Genomic DNA, 17,554 nt, shown 5'->3' with positions numbered 1-17,554 from the left:
GTTTAAGGGTTTAAGGGTTTTGCGCCCCTAGTGGCAGGATATGGGTATTGCAAAAGCGCCCAGAAAACCCATTCACTCCAATGTATGTGTGTTGTCCACTTGCTGGTAAATTGATGAAAACGGCCGTGTTTTTGTTTTTAGGTGTCTTGGTCATATCAGATTATACTTAGAATTAGTTTATTACAAAATGTAGATTGAAACATTCATGTAGAAAACTGTTTTTTTTTTACTCTCCTATGTGTTAATGTTTATCTGTAAAGGATCCTCAATGATGCTATTAACGTGGGTGATCTATAAATGTCCTTAAATTATTGAAAACACCACACTGCTCATTCACCAACAATGCAGAGATGTCAGTTCTTTAGTAAAACCCATATTCCTCCACCAGGAGGCGCTGCCATTGGACCAATGCTGTCACTACTCTCTTTTACAGAGCTCTAGTACGACATGAAAACATTAGAAAGGACACACAACTATTTAAAGATAAAGTTTTGATGTATTTTGGCGTTTCAATGCTTTTTAACGATGTTTTACCGCTGGCGGGGGCGGTGGCGTGGTTCTGCACCGGGGCAGATTGTTGTAGGTAGATACAGTTTCATCATAGATCACATTCTGATAGACAGACAGACAGACAGACAGACAGACAGACAGACAGACAGACAGACAGACAGACAGACAGATAGATCCAGATGCTTCCTCAATAGACTGGACTTTACTCTGTTTGTCCCTTCTGGTCTCCACATCGATCCATTCACCTCTGCAGCCCAAAGCTTCTCCAAGATGTTTTCTGTGTTGCGGTTTATAAAGTTTATCAAGTTTATCAAGTTTATACCCACAGTCTGAGCTCTGACTGGAGGCGGCGTTCAGTTGCACTGTTTAAGTCCCAAGTCAGAAAGATCAGAGTTCTGACTCCTCGTCTGGAACGCAGCATCAGTGTAATACTGCAGTACTACCTGAGGTACTATCTGCAGTACTACCTGCAGTATTACCTGCAGTACTACCTGCAGTACTACCTGCAGTACTACCTGCAGTACTAACCCTAGTACTGTGTGTATTCCAGGAGAGTGACTCCTCTGTGTGTCCAGAAGAGTTTCAACAGACTGAAGGTTTCCAGAGTTCCCAACTGGGCCAGACTGTCACACGGAGGTTAGTACTACTACTACTACTACTACACCTGTACTACTACTACTACACCTGTACTACACCTGTACTACTACTACTACACCTGAATACACCTGTACTACACCTGTATACACCTGTACTACACCTGTACTACACCTGTATACACCTGTACCAAGTATAACCTGGTTCTTAAAGCCCCAGTTTGTAACTTATTTGTCTTTTTATTATCAAAAATCTACGTTAGCGCATTGCATTCACTGGATAAAAGAAAATAGACACCTTATCATCTTGTAATTATGAGATAAAGAAAAAGGAAACGTCTATAAATCTATAGATGTGTGTGTGAATGGGTGAATGTGATGTACTGTAAAGCGCTCTGGGTATCCTTCAGGTCTAGTAAAGCGCTATATAAATACAGACCATTTACCATTTACCATTGAAATCCGCTCTTGCTGTCTCAGAACAAGCAGATGATGACTAATCATTCAGGCTGATAATGTCCAGTGGCCTAATATACAAAACAACAAGGATAACAATCTATACTCCACCCGGGATTCGATCCTCAGCTCTACCCACTGTTCTACCGTGAGTTATACTTCGGATTTATAGACATTACCACCATTTTTCTTATCTCATAGATCTCCTAATTCCCAGATAAGGCGTCTAATTTTTTTTTATCCAGTGAATGCAATGAGCTTCCATAAAAATCAAACCTGTCTTCCATAAATCCGTATTTGACTGAAGGTGAATCACAGCTGCATCCAGATGAAAGCTTTCTGGTTCCTTAGAATGAGTTGTTACAAGTCGTTACAAATACAGAAGTGGGCGACGCACCGAACCGAGGCGGCCATGTTGCATCGTGACCGTAGGTAACCACGGAAACGGCCTGTTAAAACTGTCACCACTGTGTAGTGTGAGGAAGGACGGAGGCACCGGTGTTGCATTCAGGTGCAGTCAGGCAGACGGCCGTCGGCAAACCAACCGGATGTCATTTTACTAAAACAATACCACATCACCATGACAACATGTTGTCAGACCACATCACCATGACAACATGTTGTCAGACCACTTGTTTATCCTGTTACATGCAGCGTCTGTTGTCTGTCTGACGTCTGCCCCATTTCACACTGCAAAAATTCTAAATCTTTCCAAGAATATTTGTCTTATTTCTTGTCCAAATGTCTCATTTCTAGTCAAAACTAATCTCTTTCCACTTCAAATAAGACTCATCACCTAAAAATGAACTTGTTTTTAGATCATTTTCACTTGTTTCAAACTAATTTTCACTTGAAATAAGTAGAAAAATCTGCCAGTCAAAGCAAGTTTTTTGTGCTTGTAATAAGAAAGAAAAACTTGCTCCACTATCAGATTTTTCTACTTATTTCAAGTGAAAATCTGCTTGAAAGAAGTAAAAAAGTGTCTAAAAACAAGCTGCTTTTAATGTGATGAGTCTTATTTTAAGTAGAATTAGATTAGTTTTGACTAGAAATAAGAGAAATATTCTTGGTAAGATTTTGAGTTTTTGCAGTGCACCTGAATGCAACATCAAGAATACGTTCAGATATGCAACCGCACCGCTAGATGGGGGCACTTCCTACGTACTATACCTTTAACACATGAATGACTGTGTCCTCAGAGGTGGTCGACTACCTGCAGCAGAAGGAGGTTCCTGTGCTGAAGGAGCGACTGAAGAAGTTCATGCAGCAGCAGGAAGAGGAAGAGGTGGAGGAACAGCAGCAACACTTCCTCCTCTCTGACATCTTCAGCTCTCAGGACCACGACTTCATCGAGGTGGACAACAGTCAGCTGACCGCTGGCCAATCAGGAGGCAGCAGGATGTAAGAGCAGCTGACCGCTGGCCAATCAGGAGGCAGAAGGATGTGAGAGCAGTAGCTCCTCTGGGACAATGTAAAAAAGAAAACACACACAAAAACTCACGCCTACCTTCTCTGTTGAGGGGCGGAGCTTAGCTTAGCCCCGCCCACCTACTCTGTTGAGGGGTGGAGCTTAGCTTAGCCCCGCCCACCTTCTCTGTTGAGGGGCGGGGCTTCCTGTCACGGACTGAGACGTGTCGACCACAGGAAGCAAACTGGATGAAAGCTTTTATTTTGAAAATTGGATGGAAGCTTTTATTTTGAAGATGCTGATGAATTGATTTCAATGTTTTACTTTTGTAATTAAATGAACTTTTCTCATTTCATCGTGTTGTCTGGTTATTGATCTGGTTATTGATCATGTTCAATCAATCAATTTGTTTATTTGGGGCATGTCAATTTAAATCATCATCATCACACTTCATCTTAGTTCAAATAATACAATACACAACATGGCCGAAAGGGAAAGCGGGAGAAGCAAAAGCTGATCTAGTCCCGCCCCCATTACCCACAGAATAAAAAAAAAAAAAAAATCTTTATCATAATCTTTTCTCTTTGCTTTTTTTCCTCTTTTAAACTTGATCATGTTAGTCGATATTATCGATCAGAAGCTCATTGAATGAGTCAGAGAGTCTGTTCCCGTCGTGGGAACCACATCCAGTCCTCCCATTAAGCTGGTCTGTCCTCTATGAACCAGTCTGCCATCCAGTCCTCCCATTAAGCTGGTCTGTCCTCTATGAACCAGTCTACCATCCAGTCCTCCATTAAGCTGGTCTGTCCTCTATGAACCAGTCTGCCATCCAGTCCTCCATTAAGCTGGTCTGTCCTCTATGAACCAGTCTGCCATCCAGTCCTCCATTGAGCTGGTCTGTCCTCTCTTCCTATGAACCAGTCTGCCATCCAGTCCTCCATTAAGCTGGTATGTCCTCTATGAACCAGTCTGCCATCCAGTCCTCCATTAAGCTGGTCTGTCCTCTATGAACCAGTCTGCCATCCAGTCCTCCATTAAGCTGGTCTGTCCTCTCTTCCTATGAACCAGTCTGCCATCCAGTCCTCCATTAAGCTGGTCTGTCCTCTCTTCCTATGAACCAGTCTGTCATCCAGTCCTCCCATTAAGCTGGTCTGTCCTCTATGAACCAGTCTGCCATCCAGTCCTCCATTAAGCTGGTCTGTCCTCTATGAACCAGTCTGCCATCCAGTCCTCCATTAAACTGGTCTGTCCTCTATGAACCAGTCTACCATCCAGTCCTCCATTAAGCTGGTCTGTCCTCCCTTCCTATGAACCAGTCTGTCATCCAGTCCTCCCATTAAGCTGGTCTGTCCTCCCTTCCTATGAACCAGTCTACCATCCAGTCCTCCCATTAAGCTGGTCTGTCCTCTATGAACCAGTCTGCCATCCAGTCCTCCCATTAAGCTGGTCTGTCCTCTATGAACCAGTCTGCCATCCAGTCCTCCATTAAGCTGGTCTGTCCTCTCTTCCTATGAACCAGTCTGCCATCCAGTCCTCCATTAAGCTGGTCTGTCCTCTATGAACCAGTCTGCCATCCAGTCCTCCATTAAGCTGGTCTGTCCTCTATGAACCAGTCTACCATCCAGTCCTCCATTAAGCTGGTCTGTCCTCCCTTCCTATGAACCAGTCTGTCATCCAGTCCTCCATTAAGCTGGTCTGTCCTCTATGAACCAGTCTACCATCCAGTCCTCCATTAAGCTGGTCTGTCCTCTCTTCCTATGAACCAGTCTGTCATCCAGTCCTCCATTAAGCTGGTCTGTCCTCTATGAACCAGTCTACCATCCAGTCCTCCATTAAGCTGGTCTGTCCTCCCTTCCTATGAACCAGTCTGTCATCCAGTCCTCCATTAAGCTGGTCTGTCCTCTATGAACCAGTCTGCCATCCAGTCCTCCATTAAGCTGGTCTGTCCTCTATGAACCAGTCTACCATCCAGTCCTCCATTAAGCTGGTCTGTCCTCTCTTCCTATGAACCAGTCTGCCATCCAGTCCTCCATTAAGCTGGTCTGTCCTCTCTTCCTATGAACCAGTCTGCCATCCAGTCCTCCATTAAGCTGGTCTGTCCTCTATGAACCAGTCTGCCATCCAGTCCTCCATTAAGCTGGTCTGTCCTCTATGAACCAGTCTGCCATCCAGTCCTCCCATTAAGCTGGTCTGTCCTCTCTTCCTATGAACCAGTCTGCCATCCAGTCCTCCATTAAGCTGGTCTGTCCTCTATGAACCAGTCTGCCATCCAGTCCTCCCATTAAGCTGGTCTGTCCTCTATGAACCAGTCTACCATCCAGTCCTCCATTAAGCTGGTCTGTCCTCTATGAACCAGTCTACCATCCAGTCCTCCATTAAGCTGGTCTGTCCTCTATGAACCAGTCTGCCATCCAGTCCTCCATTAAGCTGGTCTGTCCTCTATGAACCAGTCTGCCATCCAGTCCTCCATTAACCTGGTCTGTCCTCCCTTCCTATGAACCAGTCTGTCATCCAGTCCTCCATTAAGCTGGTCTGTCCTCTATGAACCAGTCTGCCATCCAGTCCTCCATTAAGCTGGTCTGTCCTCTATGAACCAGTCTGCCATCCAGTCCTCCATTAAGCTGGTCTGTCCTCCCTTCCTATGAACCAGTCTGTCATCCAGTCCTCCATTAAGCTGGTCTGTCCTCCCTTCCTATGAACCAGTCTGCCATCCAGTCCTCCATTAAGCTGGTCTGTCCTCTATGAACCAGTCTGCCATCCAGTCCTCCATTAAGCTGGTCTGTCCTCTATGAACCAGTCTACCATCCAGTCCTCCATTAAGCTGGTCTGTCCTCTATGAACCAGTCTGCCATCCAGTCCTCCATTAAGCTGGTCTGTCCTCTATGAACCAGTCTGCCATCCAGTCCTCCATTAAGCTGGTCTGTCCTCTCTTCCTATGAACCAGTCTGCCATCCAGTCCTCCATTAAGCTGGTCTGTCCTCTATGAACCAGTCTGCCATCCAGTCCTCCATTAAGCTGGTCTGTCCTCTATGAACCAGTCTGCCATCCAGTCCTCCATTAAGCTGGTCTGTCCTCTCTTCCTATGAACCAGTCTGCCATCCAGTCCTCCATTAAGCTGGTCTGTCCTCTATGAACCAGTCTGCCATCCAGTCCTCCATTAAGCTGGTCTGTCCTCTATGAACCAGTCTGCCATCCAGTCCTCCATTAAGCTGGTCTGTCCTCTCTTCCTATGAACCAGTCTGCCATCCAGTCCTCCCATTAAGCTGGTCTGTCCTCTATGAACCAGTCTGCCATCCAGTCCTCCCATTAAGCTGGTCTGTCCTCTATGAACCAGTCTGCCATCCAGTCCTCGATTAAGCTGGTCTGTCCTCTCTTCCTATGAACCAGTCTGCCATCCAGTCCTCCATTAAGCTGGTCTGTCCTCTATGAACCAGTCTGCCATCCAGTCCTCCCATTAAGCTGGTCTGTCCTCTCTTCCTATGAACCAGTCTGCCATCCAGTCCTCCATTAAGCTGGTCTGTCCTCTATGAACCAGTCTGCCATCCAGTCCTCCATTAAGCTGGTCTGTCCTCTATGAACCAGTCTGCCATCCAGTCCTCCATTAAGCTGGTCTGTCCTCTATGAACCAGTCTGCCATCCAGTCCTCCATTAAGCTGGTCTGTCCTCTATGAACCAGTCTGCCATCCAGTCCTCCATTAAGCTGGTCTGCCCTCTCTTCCTATGAACCAGTCTGCCATCCAGTCCTCCCATTAAGCTGGTCTGTCCTCTATGAACCAGTCTGCCATCCAGTCCTCCATTAAGCTGGTCTGTCCTCTCTTCCTATGAACTAGTCTGCCATCCAGTCCTCCATTAAGCTGGTCTGTCCTCTATGAACCAGTCTGCCATCCAGTCCTCCCATTAAGCTGGTCTGTCCTCTATGAACCAGTCTGCCATCCAGTCCTCCATTAAGCTGGTCTGTCCTCTCTTCCTATGAACCAGTCTGCCATCCAGTCCTCCATTAAGCTGGTCTGTCCTCTATGAACCAGTCTGCCATCCAGTCCTCCATTAAGCTGGTCTGTCCTCTATGAACCAGTCTGCCATCCAGTCCTCCATTAAGCTGGTCTGTCCTCTATGAACCAGTCTGCCATCCAGTCCTCCCATTAAGCTGGTCTGTCCTCTATGAACCAGTCTGCCATCCAGTCCTCCATTAAGCTGGTCTGTCCTCTATGAACCAGTCTGCCATCCAGTCCTCCATTAAGCTGGTCTGTCCTCTATGAACCAGTCTGCCATCCAGTCCTCCATTAAGCTGGTCTGTCCTCTATGAACCAGTCTACCATCCAGTCCTCCATTAAGCTGGTCTGTCCTCCCTTCCTATGAACCAGTCTGCCATCCAGTCCTCCATTAAGCTGGTCTGTCCTCTATGAACCAGTCTGCCATCCAGTCCTCCATTAAGCTGGTCTGTCCTCTATGAACCAGTCTGCCATCCAGTCCTCCATTAAGCTGGTCTGTCCTCTCTTCCTATGAACCAGTCTGCCATCCAGTCCTCCATTAAGCTGGTCTGTCCTCTATGAACCAGTCTGCCATCCAGTCCTCCATTAAGCTGGTCTGTCCTCTATGAACCAGTCTGCCATCCAGTCCTCCATTAAGCTGGTCTGTCCTCCCTTCCCATGAACCAATCTGCCATCCAGTCCATAGAGTTTTTCCTCAGTGGATGTGAGGGTCTAAGGACAGAGGATGTTTTTATGATGGGATGTAAAGCCCTTTGAGACAAACTGGTGGTAAAAATGGGCTATACAAATAAAATGACCTTGCCTTGCCTTTATACCGTATGGAGCTTTAAGAGACTAAGTCGACTACAGTGACAGTAAAATGTTTGTGCCCGTTTGTTTATTTGTCACATCATTCAGAGTTTTTAATTTAGCTTATGTATTTTTGTATTATGTTCTTTTCTGTTATATTGCTCTCTTGTATTTACTATATTATTCATTTTCTCAGTGTTGTGTAATTTCTCTGGTGTGAACACTGTAGTCTGTATTTACGTATCTAACACATATTTAACACTTTCATCTACTGCCATCTACAGTATATAATGTAAATTAATGTGACTGTTTAAAGTGTAACTAGATAAATACTAGAAAATTTCCTCTGGGGAAATTTTGAATGGGCCGCGGGGCTACTGCGGATTTTGCCATCTCTGTCAACATGGGAATCAAACCCACGATCTTAAGGTCAAGACAGAGCTGATCAGACAGACACATGATCATCTTTCTATAAGCACTGATATGGAGGAGCTGTAACCACATTAGGTTAACTGTGTGTGTGTGTGTGTGTGTGTGTGTGTGTGTGTGTGTGTGTGTGTGTGTGTGTGTGTGTGTGTGTGTGTGTGTGTGTGTTTGTGTTTATCTTGTGTAATAGGGCCAGGACTCAATTAAAACAATTAATCTAATTAATTAGAGGCTTTGTAATTAATTAATCGCAATTAATTGCATTTTAATCGCATATAAATATTTGACCTGAGAACAGTGAGAAGCATTTTTTTCACATGGATTTTAGTATACCATTGAATGACTGAATAGCTTAAGCAACAAAACATTGTTTTTTTTTTTCAAGGTGGTACTTAGGCAAGGCAAGGCAAGGCATCTTTATTTATATAGCGCATTTCATACCAAGGCAACTCAATGTGCTTTACATAAAGACAAAACATTTTTTAAAAAAGAAGCATAAGACAGAATAAAAACAAGCACTAAAAACAGAGTTAAAAGCAAGAGCAAATACAAGTAAAAGAAAAGAAAATAGATAAAGTTTTAAGTTCTCAGCTATAAGCACGTGAAAAGAGAAATGTTTTTAACCTGGATTTAAAAGTGCTGACAGTTGGGGCTGATTTCAGTTCTGCTGGTAGTTTGTTCCACTTGTGTGCAGCATAGCAGCTAAATGCTGCTTCACCATGTCTGGTCTGAACTCTGAGCTCCACTATCTGACCTGAGGCAGTAGATCTCAGAGCTCTACTGGGTTTATACTCTACTAACATGTCTTTCATGTATTCTGGACCTAAACCATTCAGTGATTTGTAAACCAGTAGCAGAACTTTAAAATCTATTCTGTAGCTGACTGGGAGCCAATGTAAGGTCTTAAGAACCGGGCTGATGTGATCTGATCTCTTTGTTCTGGTTAAAACTGGAGCTGCAGCGTTCTGAATGAGCTGCAGCTGTTTGACCAGTCAGAAGACCGTTACAGTAGTCTAGTCTACTGGAGATAAAAGCATGAATCAGCTTCTCCTGATCAGTTTGGGACATAAAACCCTTAATTCTGGATATGTTCTTCATAAAGAATCCAGGAAAAAATACAAATAAATTTCAAAAGGAAAAGATTGCAATGGAAAAAAAAAAAAAAAAAAGAGAGAGTGAGTGAAGCGGAGAGCAAAGGAGTGAAGCGTCTGCACTCAAGCAAAGCAGCAAAGCAGCACTTAACCAAGACCAACATGCAAATTATCGATTAATTCATTAATCGATATTTGATACAGATTTAAATGGTCTTTCCTGCCACTACACTATGATGATTACTGTAGTATTTAACTAGGCTACATAAATCACAGTAGCATAAACTGATTTGTTGAACGGACCAGGTGATGGGCTGGCTGGTCCTGTCTAACTTCTGTGTACTGGGTGCCATTGTGCAGGGTGTTAAGGCAGCCTTCCTCCTCCACTGCAGTCCCTATGGTCCTGGACCCTCTGGCTGGTGGGGTGGGCTGCTTTCAGCTGGGGGGGACTCTATCAGCTGCTCCCACCAGAGGCATTTGACGCATTTGACACCAACAAGGTTTAACTTTAAAACCAGATTAAATCATGGTTTAAGTTTAAATTCTGTTGCACGTTAACTGTGTTTTAATCACATGAAGGTGTGTGTGTGTTTGTGTGTGTGTGTGTGTGACTGTAATCACATGACTGACTTGACTTACGTCGCGAAAAATTCGTACACTGTTGAGAAAAGTAATAGCACGCCGATCCCGATCAAGACACACGTTTTGATATATAATTTGGCCTGCAACTCTTCGAGTTGCAGGACTAGTAGCGAATCGAAAGTATTGTGTAAGAGGACGAAGAACTAGAAAAAACATTTCCAAGAATGGAAATGGTGTGAATGCTGAAAGCAATGCTGAATGAGCTGAAGAAATTGTTGAAACAATGCTGAATGAGCTAAAGAAAGAAAGAAAGAAAGAAAGAAAGAAAGAAAGAAAGAACAAAAGGACAGAAAGAAAGAAAAAGACAAGAGAGAAGGGTAGACAGAGAAAGAAAAAGGTAAGAAAAGCAGAATAATAGAAGATAAAGAGAATAGAGAATGAATGAAAGAGACAGAGGGGTAGTAAGAAAGAAGGAAAGAAATTGGGGTGGATAAATGAAAGAGTCGACTATGTTGAAGTAAATGCAGCCAGGGAGCTCTCTGCTCTCATTCAGCCCAATGCATTTTTTTCACAGCAGCAGGAGAAGGAGCTCAACTTTGTAACTTGCCGTTAAGTGCTTTTTAATTCATTTTAATTCACCAAAAAATAGTCACAGGTCACAAAAAAGTCCTCTTCTTACTTGGTGTGGCTAATTTATACTAATTTCTCTTAATTTTAAGCATCATTGAAAAATCTCACATTCATCAAAGTCTCGACCTCCCTTCTCCACAACTCCACTGTAGTGTAGGGGTTAGGGTGGCTGCTTGCCAACCCTAAGGTCACTGGTTCAAATCCAAGGGAAGAACTCTTGTTATGTTATGTTGAATTCTGCTCTCCTCCCCCGCCTTCAATTGGTTACAGGTGTTTGTTATCTCCTTGATTACTCATACCAGTTTGCAGCACATCATCACATTACAATGAATGACAACAGTCTTGTAAGCAGTGTGCTCTCTGTAGCCGAGTGGCAGAGTAAAGGCTTAGTGATCATATGGTCATGGGTTCGATTCCTGCCTCAGTCATTTCACATCATTGCTTGACTTTTGATTCCAATTATTCAGCTGTCATTGGACAGTCTTTGATTCCTCATAGTATAAAGCTCATTGTAACTCAGGTTCTCTGTGGCCATATGGTTAGTGTGTTAGGTGTTGTGCTATTTCAACAATTCATATATCAAAACGTGCAGCTTTTTTTGAACTTTATCGGCATTACTTTTCTCTTTTTAACTATTTATACTTTTTAAAATATTTAACTTTTTCTGCAAATTAAACTCTAGACAAATTATTTTCTCCAGTTTTGTAGCCACGCTTGTCTTCTGGCTAAAATTCTGGTCAAAAATGCAAAGAGACTTAGATAATAATTTAAAATATTTTTTAAATGCAGCCAGGGAGCTCTCTGCTCTCATTCAGCCCAATGCTGAGAGTTCTCCACAACTCTGTCTGTAGTCCAGTTGGTAAGGTGGCCGCTTGCCAACCCCAAGGTCACTAGTTCGAATCCAGGCTGAGCAATCATGTTATGTGATGTTGAATTCTGCTCCCCTCCCCCACCCTCAATTGGTTACAGGTGTTCGTTAAGAGATGCATTAATTGCTTCTGCCACCGTTTGCAGCACATCATCACATTACAATGGCAACATGCTTATGTCTGTGCTCCCTGTGGCAAAGTGGCAGAGTAAAGGTTTATTGATCATGAGGTCATGGGTTCGATTCCTTACTTTTTTTCTAAGCAGAAGCCAGTGATCCTCTTATCAAAGGTTTTCTTTACCCCTCACATACTGTCTCTGTCTGTAGCCTAGTGGTTAGCTTGCTGGTCTGGAGACCTGAAGGTTGCTCGTTCAAATCTTGCCTCAACAACAATTATAGTGAATTATTTTCCCAGTCGTCCTCTGTTGACTTCTGATAACTTGCTTCATGTTGAAACTGCTGCTCTCAGCCTGAAATTCACAGAAATTTTCATTCTAAGTCATTCAAGCTTGACTCTCTAGCTTTCTTGATGTTGACAGTGTTTCCAACAGGTGCAGCTTTGGGCTTGTTAACTTACGAGTGAGACAGAGTGCAGATCATTAACAGACAACAGTCTTTACAACTGTGTGTGCACTGTGGCCTAGAGGCAGCGTTAAAGTCTACTGACCATGAGGTTGTGGGTTCAATTCCGACCTTTGTCAACCATTTGTATGGTGATCACTGCTAGCACTATTTGCTAATTCTGCAACAGCGTTCAGCTCCTTTCAGCAGTCACACCATTTCCATTCTTGGAAATGCTTTTTCTAGTAATGTGTGTGTGTTGCGTCTAACGAGCAGAGCTAGAGTGGTGCTAGAGTGGAGAGAGGCAAAAAAACATTCTAGAGTTTTTCTGGCTAAACTGTCAGCATGGCCACAAATTTTCATTCTAAGTCATTCAAGCTTGACTCTCAAGCTTTCTTGGTGTTGACACAGTGTGTTTCCAACAGGTGCAGCTTTGGGCTCGTTAACTTCAGAGTGAGACAGAGTGCAGCTCATCAACAGACAACAGTCTTTGTAACAGTGTGTACACTGTGGCCTAGAGGCAAAGTCAAAGTCTTCTGACCATGAGATTGTGGGTTCGACTCCTACCTTGGTCAACCATTTGTATGGTCATCACTGCTTGCACTATTTTCACAAAAGGTCCTCTACTTACTTGTTGTGGCTAATTTCTGCACTTTCCTTACTTTTTTTTTTAAGCAGAAGCCAGTGATCCTCTTATCAAAGGTTTTCTTTGCCCCTCACATACTGTCTCTTTCTGTAGCCTAGTGGTTAGCTTGCTGGTCTGAAGACCTGAAGGTTGCTGGTTCAAATCTTGCCTCAACAACAATTATAGTGAATTATTTTCCCAGTCGTCCTCTGTTGACTTCTGATAACTTGCTTCATGTTGAAACTGCTGCTCTCAGCCTGAAATTCACAGACATTTTCATTCTAAGTCATTCAAGCTTGACTCTCAAGCTTTCTTGATGTTGACACAGTGTGTTTCCAACAGGTGCAGCTTTGGGCTCGTTAACTTCAGAGAGAGACAGAGTGCAGATCATTAACAGACAACAGTCTCTGCACTGTGGCCTAGAGGCAGAGTAGAAGTCTACTGACCATGAGGTTGTGGGTTTGATTCCGACCTTGGTCAAACATTTGTATGGTGATCACTGCTTGCACTATTTGCTAATTCTGCAACAGCGTTCAGCTGCTTTTAGCAGTCACACCATTTCCATTCTTGGAAATGCTTTTTCTAGTTTAAAATATTTTTTAAATGCAGCCAGGGAGCTCTCTGCTCTCATTCAGCCCAATGCATTTTTTTCACAGCAGCAGGAGAAGGAGCTCAACTTTGTAACTTCTCCACAACTCGGTCTGTAGTCCAGTTGGAGAGGTGGCCGCTTGCCAACCCCAAGGTCACTAGTTCGAATCCAGGCTGAGCAATCTTGTTATGTGATGTTGAATTCTGCTCCCCTCCCCCACCCTCAATTGGTTACAGGTGTTCGTTAAAGGGATAGTTCACCCTAGAATGATATTTCGCTCATTATCTACTCACCCTCATGTTGACTAAGGGCTGGAAGAATTATCAGAGTCCTCCGTCCCTTCTCTGAGTTACAGGGGGTCTCGGCGTAGCAGTGCATTTCAATGCAACGGTTGCAAAGGGACACCGGAGCTCTTCGTAAAAAAACACACACAAAAAAACATCCAAATACCTCCATGATGCTCGTATGTAATGTCCGTCTTGTGCTGAAGCCCCAAATTGCGTAATTGTCCCGAAAAAAATTAAATAAGTCTATATTTTAAGCTTGTTTGTAGCGGAAGCTTCTCGAAGCTCCTCTTCCTGGTCCGTCCAAATCTCGCGTGATTCGCAGTAACGCCGGCGCAAATCACGCGAGATTTGGACGGACCAGGAAGAGGAGCTTCGAGAAGCTTCCGCTACAAACAAGCTTAAAATATAGACTTATTTAATTTTTTTCGGGACAATTACGCAATTTGGGGCTTCAGCACAAGACGGACATTACATACGAGCATCATGGAGGTATTTGGATGTTTTTTTGTGTGTGTTTTTTTACGAAGAGCTCCGGTGTCCCTTTGCAACCGTTGCATTGAAATGCACTGCTATGCCGAGACCCCTGTAACTCAGAGAAGGGACGGAGGACTCTGATAATTCTTCCAGCCCTTAGTCAACATGAGGGTGAGTAGATAATGAGCGAAATATCATTCTAGGGTGAACTATCCCTTTAAGAGACGCATTAATTGCTTCTGCCACCGTTTGCAGCACATCATCACATTACGATGGCAACATGCTTATGTCTGTGCTCTCTGTGGCGAAGTGGCAGAGTAAAGGTTTATTGATCATGAGGTCATGGGTTCGATTCCTGCCTCATTCATGTCGTACTTTCTGCTAGAGACTTCATTCAAATTCTGATTTGTAGACAAACTTCTAATGGCTCATTTATGATGCTTTTTTAAGCATCATTGAAAAATCTCACATTCATCAAAGTCTCAACCTCTATTTCATTGGAAGTGTTGGAATGGCCCAGTGGATAAGGTTCCTGCCATCCAACCACAAGGTCACAGGTTCAAATCCCACCTGAGCAGTCTAGTTAGTGTGTCAGCCACTTTGAACTTTAACCAATACCACTTGGTCTGGTCACATGATCAAACTTGATAATGCATATGCGCCCCCACCTATTCTCTTTACCTCTTTCAATCTTGGTTTGTGTTAACATGTTTCTTGTTTATACCACTGCACTAAGATTGATTTGCACTGGAACTACAGCTTTGGGCTCGTTAACTTCAGAGTGAGACAGAGTGCAGTTCATCAACAGACAACAGTCTCTGCAACTGTGTGTACACTGTGGCCTAGAGGCAGAGTGAAAGTCTGCTTACCATGAGGTTGTGGGTTTGATACCTACCTTGGTCAACCATTTGAATGGTGATCACTGCTTGCACTATTTGCTAATTCTGCAACAGCGTTCAGCTGCTTTCAGCATTCACACGCATTTGCATCAGGAAATGCTACTTTATCTAGTTATGCACATGATCCGTTTGATCCCAGAAAGGAAAAAAGGATCAATGCGCAGCCTCTGTTTCCTTTCTGATTGCGTCCGTCTGTCTGTTCGGAGTGGGAGAGAGAGACAGAGAACCCAATGTAATGTAAGTTTGATTTGATATGAGTGTCAAGGTTTAATTACGGACACTAATGAGCGCGCAGCAGTGCGTAAAAGTCGTGCGTAATGACAGCTCCTCGTTGGTGAAACACAATAAACTGCACCTCTTCTTCCACGTGTGTTTTATTGACAGGTGGAGCCTATATGAATAATGATATAAATGCATAGTGAACGGTAAGAATGGAGAGTTTGACTAATAACTAGTCCAGTTCGATCTAATGAGGACCTCCCATTAGTTCGAACTCTCATTACTCCGATTGTCGGACCAATGGGAGTTCGAACCAATGGGAGGTCGAACTAATGGGAGGTTGGACTAATGGGAGGTCGGACCAGTGCCATGGACCCGGTGAACCTTATCCTTCGCTCTATAATCACCAGATAAACTCTGCTGTTGCAATAAAAGCACAGACATGCCTAGCTGCAGTGGGAGGAGCAGAAAACTGGAAACAGGAACCAGAGGAACGTTGAGCGTCAGCGTCCAGAAGTGTAAAGAAAGTAAAGTGTGAGAGGAGGACGACGGAGCTGCAGCAGAGACCAGACAGAAAGTCAAAGTGAGTCCATCAGGAGTTTGTCAGCAACACAGCAGAGTCTCTACCAAACACTGGTGAGTACAGCTCATCATATTCACTGTGTGAGCAGCAGCTTTAACACTGAGCTTCATCTCTACTCACTCTCTTCATGTCACACTGACTCTAGTGAACTGGCTCACAACAGACCTGAGGCTGTTTGTCCACAGAGACACTATAGTCCACTTTAAACTGTCTCTGTGTCTCTGCTCAGGACTTTTACAACTCCTCACTCAGTCTCTGAGCTTCACTCTCTACTTCACCTCATTTCCTGCTTCATGCTGTCAAGGTATCACTTCCTACTGCTGCCTTACTTCACACTTCCTACTGCTGCCTTACTTCACACTTCCTGCAGCTCTTTCACAATAAAAGCCTCACACTTTTATTGAGAAGCAGTCAGAGGAAACACAGTGTCCTTGTCACTCAGCTCAGCTCTGTCAGAGGTTTTCTCTTTCAGTGACGTCATGAAAACATGTTTTGAGTTTGTGGATGTTAAATAATCTAATAAATCAATAAGCTCAGCATCTTTTAACATAGCTACATACCATAATAACCATAGACAGGAAACTAGGCTGAATTTCACTTCCTCATTGATGAAACAGATTTACTTTAGACCAGAGCTTCTCAAACTTCCTCCACCACGCCCCCTGCAGGTGGAAAAGCTTCACAGCCCTTCAGACAATATTTCTATCAGTCATTAACTCATTGAGTGCCGCGCTCCTTTCCAAAGTTTTAGTCAAGTGTACCGGCAAATTAGACCATATTTGACTTTTTATTTTAGAGCCATAGTGTATTCTATATTATTGCCACCAACACATACTGTAGCTCATTTGAAAGGTTTAACTTTATCCTTCAAATGGCCACAAACCGTTTGTTTCTACGTGCCTCCGTTCCTGAGAAAAGTCAAGCTAAACATGGCTGGGTTTCACCAAAATCCCTCCTTTTTTTCTAGAAAAGGAGATAGAGCGTCTTTTATGAAAGGTGCTCTGTTTGTGTCTGTCGCTCTTCAGACACTCGCATTTCTGGATCAAAGGGCTCGTATAAGATAAATATACACAACAATTGTTGTTCTATTCACAAAACCACCATCGGGGGCAGGGGGGGCGCCACTAAACAGCAATAACACAGACGCACCGTGCCGTGTCACAGCCTCTCGCCGCGGAACGTGAGGCTCTGCCGGCCACAGCGGCTCGGGAACACCGGTCCCGCCGGTGGTCGCGGTCCGTCTGTGGTACGGGTCGGTGGTGCCGGTCTGCTTTGGCCCAGAGACCATCAGATTTTACCGCGGGAGGACTTTGGGGAGGACACGGTGTTGCTCCAGATGAAGACCGGGCGGGACAGTGGGCTGAGAGCTTCCTGGTTCAGCTCCCAGCTGCTGCAGCCTCGCGGGTGAGAGCAGAGCAGCTGCGGCGCAGCTGCTGCATCCACATGCAGACCTCCGTTTGCAGAAGCTGAGTTATGATAAAAACTTCCAGATCATGAGCTGTCATGTGACTTTGATCGTCATCTATTTCAGTTCTCCTCGTCGTAGAGTCCCCAAATTTACATATAATGTGTATTAAAGTGTCTATTTTCATAATTTAAAAAAAAAGCAAAAAACGAAAAATTTCGTTTTTGGCACTCAACGCATGGGAACGAAAAACGAGAAATTACGTGGTTGGCACTCAATGAGTTAACAATGAGACCAGAAGAACTGATGAAGAAGAATCCATGTTGAACTTTAGGGACATAAACAGGTCAACAGGACGGCCCCACCCCCCAGATAGAGAAACAGAACATTATTTTAAATGAATCATTAGGTGCTGAAGTTGAAGGCAACTGGACTTGTTTTGGTTCTTGAAGACGGTTCACCACCAATCCAAGAGGCTTTCTAGTTCTAAAGAACAGTGTGAGGCCGTGTCCACATGGAAACAAAGCCTTTCCCCAAAATGATCTTTTTCTTGTTCGTCTTGAAAACGCT

At 44.0% G+C, this 17,554-nt stretch overlaps 1 protein-coding gene across 1 annotated transcript in view; it reads left to right on the top strand.

The window, feature by feature from the left end:
• LOC146980428 (transcription termination factor 1-like) overlaps window positions 1-3,317 on the top strand; it is a 19,702-nt gene extending 16,385 nt beyond the window's left edge. The window contains exons 10-11 of the mRNA XM_085785665.1: window positions 1,061-1,146; window positions 2,759-3,317. Of these exons, the coding sequence (XP_085641791.1) occupies window positions 1,061-1,146; window positions 2,759-2,964 (292 nt within the window). The 3' untranslated portion in view covers window positions 2,965-3,317. The remainder of the gene's footprint in view (window positions 1-1,060; window positions 1,147-2,758) is intronic.
• The last annotated feature ends 14,237 nt before the right edge of the window (window positions 3,318-17,554 follow it).

This window comes from Trachurus japonicus, chromosome 9 (genome assembly GCF_045865225.1).
Source record: "Trachurus japonicus isolate A0001 chromosome 9, Traja_1.0".
Classification (NCBI taxonomy): domain Eukaryota; kingdom Metazoa; phylum Chordata; class Actinopteri; order Carangiformes; family Carangidae; genus Trachurus; species Trachurus japonicus.
This window is presented reverse-complemented; position numbering and strand designations above follow the sequence as displayed.